This window comes from Asparagus officinalis, chromosome 1, assembly GCF_001876935.1.
Source record: "Asparagus officinalis chromosome 1, Aspof.V1, whole genome shotgun sequence".
In the NCBI taxonomy this organism is placed as follows: Eukaryota; Viridiplantae; Streptophyta; class Magnoliopsida; order Asparagales; family Asparagaceae; genus Asparagus; species Asparagus officinalis.
Genome location: NC_033794.1, coordinates 1,885,346 through 1,902,104, shown reverse-complemented (window position 1 = coordinate 1,902,104; position 16,759 = coordinate 1,885,346). Strand labels below are relative to the sequence as shown.

Below are 16,759 nucleotides of genomic sequence, written 5' to 3'. Positions count from 1 at the left end.
TCACGAGAAAAAAAAATAGAGTTGAAAGGTTGATAGTAAGGATAGTTTGGGGATAAAAAGATGTTTTTTTCTCTTTCTGCTGAGGTGACAACTAAAAAGAATTTTTTTACATGAGAAGTTGGGTTAAGGAACCTAAACACATCACATAAGTCAAAAGGATAGTTTAGGGGCTGTTTGGTTGTTTTCCGAAAAAAATCGGAAATGGAAATATCAAATTTTATTTGATTTCAACCCATTTCAAGAGTTTTCCCACATTTCTTTTTTTGTGTTTGTTTGGCAAAGAAATCACCTCATTTCACCGTCAAGTCACACAAACAGACAAAAAAGCCGCAATAGTAACAGTGCACCACATTTCTATTTCTTGTGTTTGTAGTAACAGTGCACCACATTTCTATTTCTTGTGTTTGTTTGAACAAAAAGCAAAGGAAAGAGAAATCAGCCCATTTAAATAATCTGTTTTATTCAGTCTTGTGTTTGTTTGAACAAAAAGCAAAGGAAAGAGAAATCAGCCCATTTAAATAATCTGTTTTATTCAGGTTTACTATTCTAACAGTGCTTTTAGTAATAAATAATTCATTGAAGTGATATTTCCAAGTGTTTTTAGAGGTTTTTGTTGTGAAAACACATTTCTTAAAAAGCTGATGTGGCATCCTATGTGGCGTTTCATTTCTTTAACCGTTTGGTTGGTTTCCTAAAATCAAAGAAAAGGAAATCGGTACAAGGAAATCATTAAAATAATATTTTTATCCATTTCCATCCCTAAAACTCACCCATAACATCCAATAAAATATTATTTTTATCATCCAACTCATCTCATTTCATCTCTTTTCTTATCTTTAAAAATAAACCAAACATAAGAAATATGTCACATCATCCAACTCATCACATCTCATCTTATCTCATTTTTAAAAATCACACACATCATCCAATAATATTGTGACAACTCATCTCATCTCATCAAACCTTCCTTTCCATCCATTTCCTCAAAAAAAAAAAAGAAATTGATTTCTTTAAGTATGTGTCACATCATCCAATAATATACCTCCAACTCATCTCATCTCATCTCATATATTTTCTTATTTTTAAAAACGAACCAAACACAAACAACCTCAAAACATCATCCAATAATATACCACCACTATTTTCTTATTTTTAAAAACGAACCAAACACAAACAACCTCAAAACATCATCCAATAATATACCACCAATTCATTTCCTTATCTTTTTAACCAACCAAACAACCTCAAAACAATTTTTTTTAAAAAATCACTCACATAATCTAATAATAAGGTGACAACTCATCTCATCTCATCTCCTATTTTATAATTTCCTTCTTTTTTAAACCAACCAAACAACCTCAAAACAATTATTTTAGGAAATATGTTTCCTATTCTTTGATTTCCCATTCTTTTTTGCGAAACGAACAACCCCTAAATTACAAAATGAAACAAACTGAAGAAATGGAAAATCCTTGAAACCAAAATCCTATGTGGCACATAAGAGATTTCTTGAAAGGTGATGTGGCGGGTGTTTTCTCATTTTTTTAGCAAACAAACAGACCATTAGGAGATGATATGAGATGAGTTATGGGATAAAAATAATATTTTATTGAATGTTGTGATGGGTTTTAGAGATGAAAATAGATGAAAATAATATTTTATTGATTTATCCATGTAACGTTTTCATTTTCGAAACTAACCAAACGGATCATCGTCCTCTTCCCTCTTGTTTTAAACCTCCCTCTCTTTGCGCCCAATCTCGACGTCAAAAACTAGGGCTTCACTAAATCCAGAATGGACATCCACAGAGGCGATAATCCCGGTGGCGGCGGCCGCCGCGTTCATCCCGGATTCGTGCATCCGCGAGAGACCATCTAACAGCGCGGGACCGGCTCGGCTCTCGTGTGGGCCTAGCGATGGGCTTCTCGATAGAGGCGAATGTTCATCAGGTAACTTTCTTCATCTATTTACGTTTCTTTTCTTTTCCTTTTTATATTTTATGTTCTAGGTTTAGGGTTTACAGGAATTCTTAGGTTTAAATTAATGGCTTGAAAGAGACGAACTGAAATCTTGTTGGGATAAGGAGTTGAAAAATGGCGCCTTTAGGATATTAATGTGTTTGTGATTATTTAGTCTTTAGATGGGCAGTTAGCTGGCTACATTTCAAAGATACTGTCAATTTAGTGAAGATTGATCTGGTATTCATCATATACAGTTCGAACATGAAGATCTTGAACCAAGAAAATGGGGGAAAGAGCACTATGAGGTCCCCATTATTTTTTGAGTGGTAGCAGATGAAGGGAATCCATGCTTCATACATGCAAAATACGCAACGAAAGACTATATGTATAATTATGCTATGCATGTAGAAGCATGAAATAATTATAGCGACCATTCTAATTTAAACCTAACATAATTCACCTATATTAAGGAGACATACAAGTTATAAAGTCCATACTTTTGAAGCCGCTGAGTTCCGATGCGGGGAAAGAATCGAACAAACCGCTTACAGCTTCTTGCTCCTCTGTAGTAGTAAACTCTCCTCGTAGTGGATCTCCAAGTCTTAATGTGTTAGCTTGATAAAATCGGATTTCTTGAGACACAAGGCAAGAATATCCACCCGGGGTAGCTTTAAATATCCTACTACTTTCTCTTAATCAAGATTGCTAGAAATTAGTAAGAGGGACTCTCTTTTTTTATTCTCTATGGAAAAACCACTTAGCCAATTTGTCATTACTTTCAATAAGAAAGATGAGCTCATATTATTAGAGTGAAATGTGTTCATGACATGAATGACTCATCCTAGAGCGTGACAAGAATCATCAAAATATCAATGATTAATCTAGTGATCATGCAATTAATCATCGCATGAATCATTACATTTTCAAAACCATGTGCTAATAAACATAGTGCTCAAACCATACCACGAAATGACATCTCATGACTCATTTTAATACATGGTATGTGTATTTCATAAATGAAGTAATACAAATCAATACTTGTATTTCATAATGACATATTTGTAATTTTTCACAATCATTGAATTAATAAGTCATCATGATGACCAAAAGTACCTCAATGATGTGACCAAAAGTCCAACTGTTGACCAAAAATCACTAGTTGACTAAAAGTTAACTTTATAGCGAAAGAATACTAAGAATTTATTCCTAAGCACATATGCCCATTCGTTTATCAATTAAATAATGTTTATGCCCGCTACCTCCGATAAGAATGGGCATATATGTATAAATCAGTACGCATCACTCTATAAATTGTGTTATAGGATTCAATTACGCGCTTGGTGATGACTCTAGGGCCAACTTAAGAACTCGGCAAGTGGATCATATCACAAGACAACAGAAGGTGCTAGCCTCACACCATGAAAGACTACCCGGGTATGGATATAAAGTTGTGATAAATGTCTGCAAGATTGCTAACACACCACCTCCTACTCATCAGGCACCACTCCAGTATAATGCGTTACAGTCCAATGCGGTCTCTTCGTCAAACAAGTCAAACTATTAAGCCTAGGTATGAATAACTGTCAAACCCTAACTGCTCAATTAGTGTTTGACCGGTTGATATTAAACCTCGATAAACTATAAGATCAATACTGCAATCAGTTTATCTTATTTACCTTGGCCAAGGATTTTCAGTATAGTTATATCAACAACTTATGACATCACCCCCTATACTGGGAGAGACGAATCCCATCTTGGCATCTCAATATTACTTATTGCCTCGGGATGTACCCAACAAGAAACCGTTATGCACACTGATGAGAACTGTGTTAGGTAAAAGTTAAGTACACTTATACTGACATGTTAAGATATTGCACTCATGCCTCAGGTCAATGAGACTACTAATTACTATATCACGGAGAACTTTCTATTGACAGTAGTATAGATTACCACTAGATGTTCTCAGTGAGTCGTTCAGTCAATCATCTCACTAATGAGTCACCTGATTATTATCTGGATTCTCACATCAGATGCTCTAAAGATGGATCACATCCTGCCAAAGGAAGAAATAAGTAATTAACTAGTCTTACCAAAAGGGATCATGTCCCAACACACTTCTTATCGGACTAGGAATATTTTAGAATATACGTTACAGACAATCAGATCTCCTTCATTACGATCATATCCGTAATGTCTGATAGTCTAGTATCATTCTAAGGACTTATCTGTATATAAAACTAACCAGATAATACTGACCAAAATAGCATACTATATTTTGAACAAGATATTATATTAATACTAGGTCCTGTTACAATACAATTCACTGCCTGCAGGGCACCTATATCAACAAAACTCCACTTGCACTAGGCCAATCCATCTGGTAGTATCTACATACCCAATAGCAACAAGTTTTTCAAATGTGTCACGAGCCAATCTGCCTTTGTAATCGGAGGGCGTGCGGATGTAGTTTTTGTTTGTGTCAACTCTTTCAATCTTTATCTCCGGCGCGATCATACTATCTCCTATCAAGTGATACCTCTCAGAATGTGTCTGACTTATGTGAGACCGGGGTTCCTTTGTCAGAGCTATAATAGGAATAATAACTTCATCACAGTTAAGGTATCTGAGATCTTTAATGCGTGGAACAATTCCAGCTGCTTGAAGAAACTGTCCTACATTCCAGACCAGGCTTTTTGGCTGCATATCATTGTTGCCGGCAAGTTATTCGCTTTTCCATGAGAGAAGTGTGGGGGGTACGTGGTGTTGCGGCTGTCTTGAACCCCTTTTCCAACTAACAGCCCTTAATGTTCAGCGTAAAACATATCCCTGAAACAGTATTACTATCACTATATCGCTTTCTTGAAAGCTAGAGCGGAAAAAGCCTCCATTTGGAGGTCACTTTTTTCACAATATCAAAAATAATCTTTAGTCCTTTTCGGTACTTAAAGTAATATTTTTACCGCTTTCTCCAGTGCTACTCTCCATGATGATAGATTGGTACTAGCTTACCAAATGCACTGTGAATAAGCGATATCCGAGTCTAGTACATAACATGGCATACATGATCGATCCTACTGGCGAGGCATAAGAATTAGACTCTGCTTTCCTCTCTTCATCAGTCTGGGGAAATCTTTTTAGAGAGCGAGATATCCAGGAGATGCCAGGTACAAACTTCTTGGATTTTCATCTAAACCGCTTTAAGCGACTTTCGCAATGTATCTAGATTGGGACAATCCTAAAATCCTTTAGATCTATCTTATAGAATCTGATACCAGTATACAAGGATGCTTCAGCCCAAATTTTCATGGAAAATCTTTTTTGATAGCCAATTTTAACCCGCTCTGTAATGGACGGTATTGTCAATACCGATTAGAGTTATATCGATCTACATACAAAATAAGAAACGATATTATACTCCCATTATCCTTTTATAAACACATGTCATTGGATTTTGATGAAACCAAACTCTTTGATAGCATCATTCAAACAAGATGTTCTCATCTCCCTCGATGCTTGCTGTCATGTCCATAACTGGATTTAAGCATCTACATCTTTTACACTCGCTCCCATCGACTACAAACCCTCTGGTTGCTCTATATATATGCACTCTTCTAAATCACCATTTGAGAAATACAGTTTTGAATCCATTTGGCCAGATCTGTATCATAGTGAGAGTCTATAGCAAGTAGGAATCCGAATAGACGTTTAGCATACGTCACTGGAGAAAAAGGTTTTCATCGTAGTCCACAACAGGTCTTTGACAGAAAACTTTGGGGATGCTACCAGTCTAGCTTTAAAAGTTTTACTTCCCATCTACACCCAACCTTTTTTCTTAAACAACCATTGCAACTATAGGTATCACCCCTTTAGGAGGCATTGTGCTAAGATCCATACGTTTGTTGGTGATACATAGAGTCTATTTCGGAATTCATTGGGCATTCTTGTCCAACGCAATATCCCAAAGAGAAAAGAGTCCCTACTCTGAAAGGCTTAGCTGATAACTCAAAGAGTTCTCTCTCTATATGACGTGATTAACATGCCAACTTCAAATGAGAAAATCATATTCCTCTTAGGTGCACTGAGATCGCCTTCGATATCTAGGAGTTGGTTGTGGTTCTTCTGGTACACTGAATTTTCCTGGTTCTTAACTAATTTATCAGTATTGATTTGTATATCTGAAATTTCTTCCAGTTCTACCCATGCTCCACTAATTTACTTTTTCAAGAAATTCTTCTTAAAGAAGTGGCATGCGAGAAACAATTATCTTTTTCATCGATGTGGTAGAATTGATATCCAGATAGAATTTCTGCTTGATAAATCCTACAAATTTGCATAAACCGAGCGTGGCCTCTAACTTTTTGGGATCTTGTCTATTTACATAAGATGACATCCCCAAATCTTAAATTATAATTAAGAGTGGTTTCTTCCACTCATATCTCATATGGAGGTTTAGGACTGCTGTAGTTGGAACCTATTCAGTAAGTGTGTTGCTTTCAACGAATACCCCCAGAATGAAAAAGGTAACTCAGCGTTAGCTCTCATGAACGTACCATATCTAATAGGGTACGATTCTCCTTTCTGACACGCCGCTTAATGTGATGTAAAGGTTGGAGTAATCTGAGAGAGAATCCATTCTCTTTAAAAACCCTGAAGATTCCGGCTCAGTATATCTCCTCCGTCGATCCGATCGAAAGAATTTAATTTCTTGCTTGGTTTGATTCTCTACTTCTTTTATACTCGATAAATTTCTCAAATGCTTCAGACTTGTGCTTTCATCAAAAACCACATGTCAAATCTGAAAAATCATCAGTAAAGAAGTAATAAAGTAGAGTAAGCCACCTTCTGGCCATTGTGAGACATAGGACACATACATACATATGTCTATACAGTCCCTAGAGTTCTGTAACTCTTGTCCAGTTCCCCTAAATGGATCTTAGTTTCATTTTACCTTTTTAAGACAAGACTTGCAGTTATCATAAGACTCAAGTCAAATGATCTAAATTCCATGCTTTATGTAGCTCGCAAGTCTTTCTTTATTAATATAGACCCAAGTCTACAATGCCATAGAAAGCTCTTCACAACATGAGTGTTCTTCTTTATAGTTGATGATATTCAGAATGTGTTTTGAATATAGAAATATGATGCCATTACACAATTCCATAACGCAATCAACTTTTGATTAAATATGATATTTCAAACATCATGTTCTCACAACTTGAACATTATATATCCATCTTTTATCTAATAAAGATACGAGTATTATATTACACTCATAGTCTGGTACAAAAATAGCAGCTTATAAATCAAAACGTTACCATTTGGTAAGATAGCGATGAAATCGCCTACGTGCAAGTGCTGCACTATTGCACCATTACCAACTTGTAGGGTCATCTCTCCAGGTCAAGTTTTCTATTAGCTCTGCAATCCTTGTAACAATTTAACATGATGTGAGCAGTCCTGAGTCTCGGTATCTAATACCCAAGATGAGGATTTAAGAAAAACAATTGCTGAGTAACAAACACACCTGAAGAATGAAGCAACAACTTGCTTATTCCTTGATGTGTGATGGCTAAGAATTCTGTGTTTCCTTTAACATTTTCAACCAGTCTATGAAATTGGATTCGGTTAACTTGTTCTTTGTGATATGATTTTAAAGCCAGCATAATGGCGAAAGAGAGAAAAAATTATTTTAGCAGATGTTCAATACATTAAAATAGATTTGGTTTATTTTTATCTAAGTATGCCTCCCACTATTTCTCAAGTCCCTCAAAACCTATATAGAGGGTGATCGAAAACAACCCCTTGTTTCAAGTGGAATCAAAGATCCAATTATCACTTGATGCATCAACCTTGGCGTATGTCCACAATACACATTCATATAATTGGTAGAACAACATTTTGTCTTTTACACTCTTGTAATTCTTGATATGATTTTACCGCCTAGTCTTTTAATGACCTTGACGTATGCCAACAAATCATAAAATGCTATCAAGTTTGACCCATCATTTCTTGACTGGCTTTAAAGTTTAACTTATGGCAAACTCTGACGTTATGCCAACAAAGTTGTCATAAACCACCTAAGCTATCTTATATCTTATATACAGTATGAAATACCTATTTAGCAGTAGAACTAAGTTATGGCCACTTGACGTATGCCAACAAACATGGAATTTATAAGCTTATAGAATCTTAACTAAAATGATGAGCGGCTATACGGACGATTTCTCAAATCTCTTTACCGTAATCGAACTGATATAGTTTAAAGATGGCTCTATATTTTACTTGGCAACAATTAAACTTAGCCAGGAAAGCGCCGAAGATTGGTGGGAGGTTCCGAGCTAATTCACCGGGAATATTTATGGACCTTAATTAACGTAACCCACTTCATCTTTACAAACTATAACGGCGAAATGAACTTTGCATCAGTTTAGTTGGCATCACCCCATGAGTTATATGCTTATAATCACTTTCCTAGACACTAGTTAAAGTTCGTTCTAAATACATCTCTTTAATGCTTTAGGTTTATTTATCTTTCACACTAAGACTGATGTTAATGTCGATTCGACTACTCTATGGTCATAACTCTTATTGCCATGTCTCAACAAAGTTTAAAAAATGAGTTTTTATTAATAAAAACTTATTCGTCTAATGAGATTAGAGGATATAAACTTTGTAAAAATATAGCACCTTTCCATTGCTTATTTAGACAATTACAATTAGGCGCACAACAACAATATCAACATATTAAAAGCAATATGGAATGGTAGTGGACAACTTAAGGAATAAAATGCAACTACACTAAATTACATTTGGCAGGCAATTTGCAACTCCCTTACATTGGCTAGCTCCCTTGCAAATCCTGTATTATTACATTCACATATACATAGGACGTGACACCCATTTATAATGAGAAAAACCATCTCGTAGTAGGGTAATAATATTGCATTGAATGTAAAAATAAAAGCCATAAATGAAATAACTAAACTAAATAACCATACCCCCACACACCGAACAAGGCCTATACCCATAGGGCTACCATGATCGGGTGAGCAAGTGCCCAAAACCCGTAGGCGTAGCCCATGCTCGGGGAGGGAAGAGGTCAAAATAATATTACATTTCTAGTTATATAACCATTTAATACAATAAATACAAGAGAATCGTTGTCCATACCATTCCATAAACATAAATCCATGCAAGATATAAAACATATAACTTAATCAACATTAAGAAATATGCATCTATCTAGTTATGCAACAAATTGGAAAACTAGATAACATAGGGATTATCCTAACTCAAATAAGACTATCATGCTTCTAACATACAACTACACTAGTTGTAAATAAATGTTTGCAATTTATACAAGTTTTTACTCCTAAAAACATATGAACAAAATAACATTTTTGAATCAACAACTAGTATAATTTTATTACAAAAACAACTTGAATAAATTAACTATTTCATTAAACATCTTTTAATTAAACTAATAATTAGAAGCAAGACAAAGTCCTCTATGAGTTAGATATGCATGTTAAGATTTAATTTAGATGGAACCATGGCGCTCGGATACCATGAAGGGAATCCATGCTTCATACATGCAAAATACGCAACGAAAGACTATATGTATAATTATGCTATGCATGTAGAGAGCATGAAATACATTATAGGACCATTCTAATTAAATCTAACATAATCCTATATTAAAGAGAGCATACAAGGGTTATAAAGTCCTACTTTTGAAGCGTGATCGATGGAAGAATCGAACAACCCCTAATCTTGCTCCTTGTAGTAGTAAATCTCCTCGTAGTGGTATCTCAAGTCTTCAAGTGAGCTTGATAAAATCGGAGTTCTTCTTGAGACACAAGGCAAGATATCCACCCCGGGTACTTTAAAATCCTACTACTTTCTCTTACTCAAGATTGCTAGAAATTAGTAAGAGGAGAGCTCTCTTTTATTCTCTTATGGAAAAACCACTTAGCCAATTTTTCATTAACCTTTCCATAAGAAAGAGAGCTCATATTTATAGAGTGAATGTGTTCATGACATGAATGACTCATCTATGAGTCATGCAATGAATCATCAAAATCAATGATTAATCTAGTGAGTCATGCAATGAATCATCTCATGAATCATTACATTTCAAAACCACTTGTGCTAATAAACCAGTGCTCAAACCATACCACTAAATGACTCATCTCATGACTCATTATACATGGTATGTGTATTTCATAAATGAGATACACAAATCATATTGTATTTTCATAAATATAGTATTTTGTAATTTTCAATCATTGATTAATAAGTCATTATGACCAAAAAGTCAATGAGTTGACCAAAGTCAACTAGTTGACCAAAAGTCAACTAGTTGACTAAAGTTAACTTTATAGGAAAAATAACTAGAATTTATTTCTAAGCACATAGCATTCCGATTTATCGATATACAATAACTGTTTTGTGTATCGATAAAATCATAAGTTGCGATCATCTTACGCGATCACTCTATAAATTGTGTTTCATAGGATTCAAGTACGCGGCTTGTTGACCTGTGTGTACTGGGCCCAACTTAAGAACTCGGCAGTAGATCATATCCACAGGTAACAAGGTGCTAGCTACACATGAAGACTACCCGGGTATAAGTTGTGATATAATGTCTGCAAGATGCTAACACAATTATATTCAGGACCACTCAGTGATAATGCCGTACAGTCGGTCTCTTCGTCAAACAATGTCAAACATTAAGCTAGGGTATGAAAACTGTCAAACCTCTAATGTAGATATTTTGTTTGATATTAAACTCAATAACCTATAAGATCAAACTGACAATCAGTTTATCTTATTTACCTTGGCAAGGATTTTCAGCGTTATAGTATATAAAACAATCTTATGACATCAACCCCCTATACTGGAGAGACGAATCCCATCTTGGATCTCAATATCTACTTATCCTCGGGATGTACCCAACAAGAACGGTTATGACAACTCGATGAGAACTGTGTTAGGTAAAAGTCTAAGTACACCTATACTGACATGTAAATATTTGCACTCATGCCTCAGGTCATGAGACTACTATGTACTATATCACTTGAGAACTTTATTTTGACAGTTAAGTATAATTACCAAACTAGATTTTCTCAGTAGTCGTTCAGTCAACTCATTCACTAATGAGTCACTGTATACTATATCTGATGTGTCTCACATCAATGATCTAAGAGATGGATCATCATCCTTCCAAAGGAGAAATAAAGTATACACTAGTCTTTACCAAGTGATCATGTCTCGATCTTACTTGTTCGACTAGGAACATTTTAGAATATAGTACTTGAAATGATTTCTTAGTGATATGAAGTTCATTAGATCTAGTAATCAATTCTATTACTTTATCTGAATATAAAACTACCAGATAAATCTGACAAAATAGCATACTTATTATTTTGAACTAAGGAATTTATTTCAATAGTCCTGTTAAATATTTTTATTCTGCATATCTATATTTCTAACAGCAGATAGTCTTTTATTGGCAAAAAATGAGGTCTTTTTCAATACAAGTTACATTCGTGTTATATATTATATATTTTTACTTGATCGCGCTATATTTAGGATTTTTTTTAATAAATGTTAACTGTCAGTTTTATTTGTTTTGATGCTTGTTTAACATGTGCGTGCAGAAGACAAATTGTATGTGGCTTTAGTCAATAAGCATGCCACGGAACAGGAAATTTAAGAAGTAAGCACTATGAATACATGGAGTTAAAAGTTATTTCGTCCTGCCATCAGTTGCGGGGTTCATGGGAAATGTTATGCTTTATGAATGGATCTGTTTCTCGTGCTGTCTTGTGTCTTCTTTTGTTGGGTTAGAACTTTTTTAGAGCACATGCTGAAATTACTTCCATAAGATGAAAATTAAAAATCTAGATGGAATATATCTATCTGGGAATCATCTAACTCTTGACTCCACGAAAGCTTTTGTGCTCTCAATCAAGTTATCTTTTGAAAATTCAGTTAAAAGTTTTGATAGATCTTGTTGCAGATCTTTTCTAAATTTGGTCATGTTGTCGATGTCCATCTTTTGAGATGATTTGCAGCATAGTCGAGGTCTATCCTTTCACATATTGTGTAAACTTTGATTTTTATTATCTTCATCTTATATTGTCCAAATAATTTGTGAAGGGATCTGCTTCGTGAAGTTCTTAAATAGAGAGATGGCAGCGGCAGCTATTGGTGCCCTGCACAGAACTTATGTGGTGAGGGTAAATTATTCTAGTACTTACTATATTTCCCTTGAAATACTTTCAAGCAATAAGTTCGCTGTCCTTTGCTCTCAGGGATGTAATCAACTATTAGTCGTTTGGTTTGCTTATCCTACGGAGCCCAGTAGGCCCAGGATTGAACCAAGGTTAAGATAACCTGATTACTTGTTTTTTTTCTTTTTTACATGTTCCTCGGCTGTTTTGTTAGAAATATTTCATAGAGGTGTTTATTAGTGACCAAATCTCATGTAACTTCCTTGATCATCATGTCATTGATTGTCTGTTACTGCATAACTTTTTTGACATAGGAGTGGTCCTGCATTTGAGGTTCCTGGTCTTGGTCATCGCTTCGAAATGACAACACTAATCAGGTACATTTTAAAATAATAATAATACTGTAAATTGTTAGAATTATGAAGCCGCAAGCGAAGTTTATAAACCCTTGTATCTTGTTGCCCTATGATGAAGATATGTTGAAAAAGATAAAGATAATCAATAGAAGATTAGATAAAACTAGTCAAGAGGAAATGATTTTTACTTTTTACCTAATATTAATTAGCATTTAGTTAAAAAGAAATGAAGTGAATTAGTAGACCAGTAAATAAACGATTCTTGCTGTGTTGGATAAGGAGTGCTGTTTTGTGTGAGATTTTGGGGCAATAGTGTTTAGCAGATTATTTCATTTATCCCTAAATTTGTTCTCTTCCTTCATGCGTTAGTATTGTTTAGCAATGCATCATGACTAATATTTTCTATTTGAAACTCCTTCAATTTAATAGAACAATATCTAAGGAATGGAATCTAACATCAAATTCTTCTCCTCATATTGCACCCAAATGTATAAATTGTAACCAACTACTTTTTGATTAATCTATTGATCAGACAAGCTAGATAACCCTGTTTTCCTAGCTGTCAAAAGTCGTTCTTGTATATCATCTATCTGAAAAATCAATGCTACCCCTTTTGGAGTATTCACTCACAGATTACTCAATTCAGATTCTGACAATTTTTTTACTTTTGCCATTTTTTAATACATTTGTTTTTTAAGCTCTGAAAATCATATTCTTTTAATTGTTATTGCCCTTCAACATATAACAATTTGTGGCATGAAACATCAGCTACACAGCTACCTGCTTTGCTGTGTTAAAGTTACCCTTGACCTGTTCTTCCAAATTCCTGAAATGTTTTTAGATCATAGTAAAGGCTCCACGCGTGAATACTTGATATGTTTCCAACCTGTTCCGATTCGTTTTCTTTGTAATACTTATGCACACACCTTTGTTATATATATTTTTTCTTCATGCTAAATTTTGTCTGTACAGGCCAACAGCCATATTTGAAAAAATTAGGCCAACAAGTGGTCATATGGAACCTAATGCACGGGTTTCTAGTTAATCCACAGTCACATCGGACCATCTTCTCAATCCAGTGATCAAAATTTGGCAGCAATACCTCCGGCAAAGGTGGAGTGATGGAGATGTCTTCAGTTGCCATAATTTCTCTTCTACATCTCATGCAAATTGCACGCTTATGACCTAATGACCTGATATTTGAATGGAATTATAAGAACTATATATATTATATATATATATATATATATATATATAATATAATATATATATATATATGGAATTATAAGAACTTATATATATATATATATATATATATATATATATATATATATAATTATATATATATATATATATATGGAATTATAAGAACTATATATATATATAATATATATATATTATATATATATATATTATATGCCATATATATATATATATAATATGCCCATATATATTTATATATATATATATATATATATATATATATATATATATATATATATATATATATTATATAAATATATATGGGCATATATATATATATATATATGGGCATATATATATATATATATATTATATATATATAATATATATATATATTATATATATATATATATAATATATATATATAATATATATATATATATATATGCCCATCTTGTGTTTGTTTAGACGGCGTCTACGAGGAGAAACTGGTGGATCAAACAGCAGACATCAATCAAATTATGCGACAGCATCAATGCAACAGGTGTCTTAAATTCATTATTTTTTCGCGTCTTCTCCTCTTTGTATTGGTTTTATTGTTGAAGTCTCTGGGAAAGCTATCTTAAACTGTGTACTTCATTATCTCAGGTTTCCAACCCTTCAATTCCACAACTTCATCCTGTTCTTAATCAGCAAATGCCACCAATGCAGAATCAGCAGCTTCAGGTTCCTCAATCTATTGGTCTACCATCCAGCCAAACTCTACCCTTACAACAGTTACCTAGTTCAAGTGGGTAGTTGTCTGCTTCACAGCCTTTAATTCAACCAAATGCTTCTGCTGCTTCTCTGCAAACACCAGATGTTCCCATTCGACAAATGCAGTCACAGTGCTCTCATGTGCTTCTGCAACAACTGGCTCAAGCTTTACAGTCAAGCTATCAATCGGCACAGCATTCAAAATTTGAGCTTCAACAGCAGTTGTATCTAATGCAACAATCTGGTCTACTTCAACAACAGGTTTCTCTAAATGCACAGCAGCAGGTAATGAAATAAAAATTTCTGTTTGTTAATGATTTATTAATTAAGCCACACTGTCTAATTCCATGCTCGTTTTTGGGTCTTATGCAATATGCATGTGTGCTTGCTTTAAGAAGCCTTTTCATGTGTACTTGAATCTGTAAGTTCTGCACGATTATTATCTCTGATATATCCTAATTTTCCATTTAATGGATTTATATTACCTGAAATGCAAGCAAATATCTCCATGCAGTCAACCACAGCCAGCCTACCCCGCTTTTGATATTGCACAATCTAAAGTTATGCCCTTAGCTGCATCTGCAATTTCTTCTATGCCAATAACTACTGCACCCATAGTTTCTTTAACCTGTTCCTGTTCCTGGACAGAACATACATCTCCCCAAGAATTGAAATACTACTATAGTACTGTTACCAAGGAAAGTAAGATGAGTAGACATTGTTTCATTTCATTTTGCTCTTCTACAGTCAACATCGACCTAATTTCTTATATTTATGCTTACAGTGGGAAAAGCCGGAAGAGTATTCAATTTTTGAGCAGCAGCAAAACAGCAGAAATTGTTATGGTTTCAGCAGCAACAGAAACTTGTTGGACAGCTGCTTCAGTCGCTGATTAAGTGGAAATTCATCCTAGTTCAGCAAATTCCTCAAGCACAGCAGCTACAAAATCAGACACAGCTTTGGCAGCAGGCGCAAATGCAGTTACTTCAGCCTGCTTTAGCGGTCAGTGTCATTTTTGTTGTTTTTTATAACTTCCAAAATCTTGGGCTTGTTCATTGATAAACTTCTCTGATTCGTGTTTACAGTATCAGACCTCTGGTGTGGATAACCACTAACCAGCAAAACACCCAGGTAATTTCTGCCCATGTTATAAATGAGTTAATTTTAAGATGTTATAATTGAATACAGTTTGCCACTGAACTTGCCAAAATTTGATAAGAGATAATAGCTCATCTGAATAACTTTGTGTACTATTTCTCAGTACATGATTTGATAGGCAGTGATTTTGTCGATATATAAGCTCTACAGGTGTGCATATTGGTTAAGGGCTGTGGTTGGTCTTTTAGAATTTCCAGGTTCCACCCGGGTAAGGTGTGTATTTTAACATTTAAATCAGATTCATTGCATTGGAACAATGACATTCATAGACTATTCTATCTTAGCTCACATTTGTTAGCATGCATAGAATAGTGATATATGATGTTATATCCCATTGGATCAACACACAGTGGTTGTCTTCATATATATCAATGTCATAAGAGATAAGATAAGAAATGAGTGTATGAGGAAGAAGTTAGATTAATTTTCATTGGAATAAAAAAATTGCCAAACTTGTGGGTTTACCAGTTGAAATCTCGAATTTTAAAGTAGTCATAGACAATGTTTTAAATATCGGTTATAGAAAATATATCGGACACCCAAGATTCATGGCGGATCTCGGTTATTGGGGATATATCGGGGATAAGTAGTAAAAAATTGGAGTGTCATATCGGATGGTGAACATATTTAATATAATGTTCTAAAATGTAATCTAAGCACATTTAATGAAATATCAAGAGAGGATCTTCAGAGAGGTTGTCGATAGAGGTCTTTGAGTGAGAAATTTGTGAGCAATTTGGGGGAGAGAACAGTGAACGTGGAGAGAACTAGGGTTACACAACGAGCTGATATGAAATAGAATAGGATAGCATGATTTTTGTTTAGTGGATGCGGGTCGGTATGGAAAAAGAGGATTTTTGCCTCCAAACCCGAACCGGTTCACGTAGAATGTAAATTGTAGAAAATCGGGTGATTTTTAGTCCACGAGAAATAGATCACTTTATCGGATTTACATTGATATATTGGGACAAATCGGCCAAAAACAATATGTAATAAATTTCTACAGAAATTGTATCGGCCATGACCCAAACTCTATATATCAACGATAAACTGATAAAATCAACCTATTTTTAAAACACTGGTCATA

The 16,759-nt window shown here is 34.4% G+C and overlaps 1 protein-coding gene and 1 long non-coding RNA gene across 2 annotated transcripts; both read left to right on the top strand.

Moving 5' to 3' along the window:
- LOC109829605 lies at positions 1,885 to 13,548 on the top strand. Its single transcript, XR_002244091.1, has 6 exons — positions 1,885 to 1,949; positions 11,624 to 11,682; positions 12,126 to 12,199; positions 12,281 to 12,351; positions 12,514 to 12,576; positions 13,528 to 13,548. It is a non-coding gene; the product is annotated as an uncharacterized LOC109829605 (long non-coding RNA).
- Positions 14,211 to 15,410, top strand: LOC109829088 (flowering time control protein FCA-like). Its single transcript, XM_020396178.1, has 5 exons — positions 14,211 to 14,302; positions 14,407 to 14,799; positions 14,913 to 14,935; positions 15,029 to 15,216; positions 15,262 to 15,410. The coding sequence occupies exons 2-5, from the start codon at positions 14,635 to 14,637 to the stop codon at positions 15,408 to 15,410; spliced, it is 525 nt and encodes a 174-aa protein (XP_020251767.1). The 5' UTR covers positions 14,211 to 14,302; positions 14,407 to 14,634.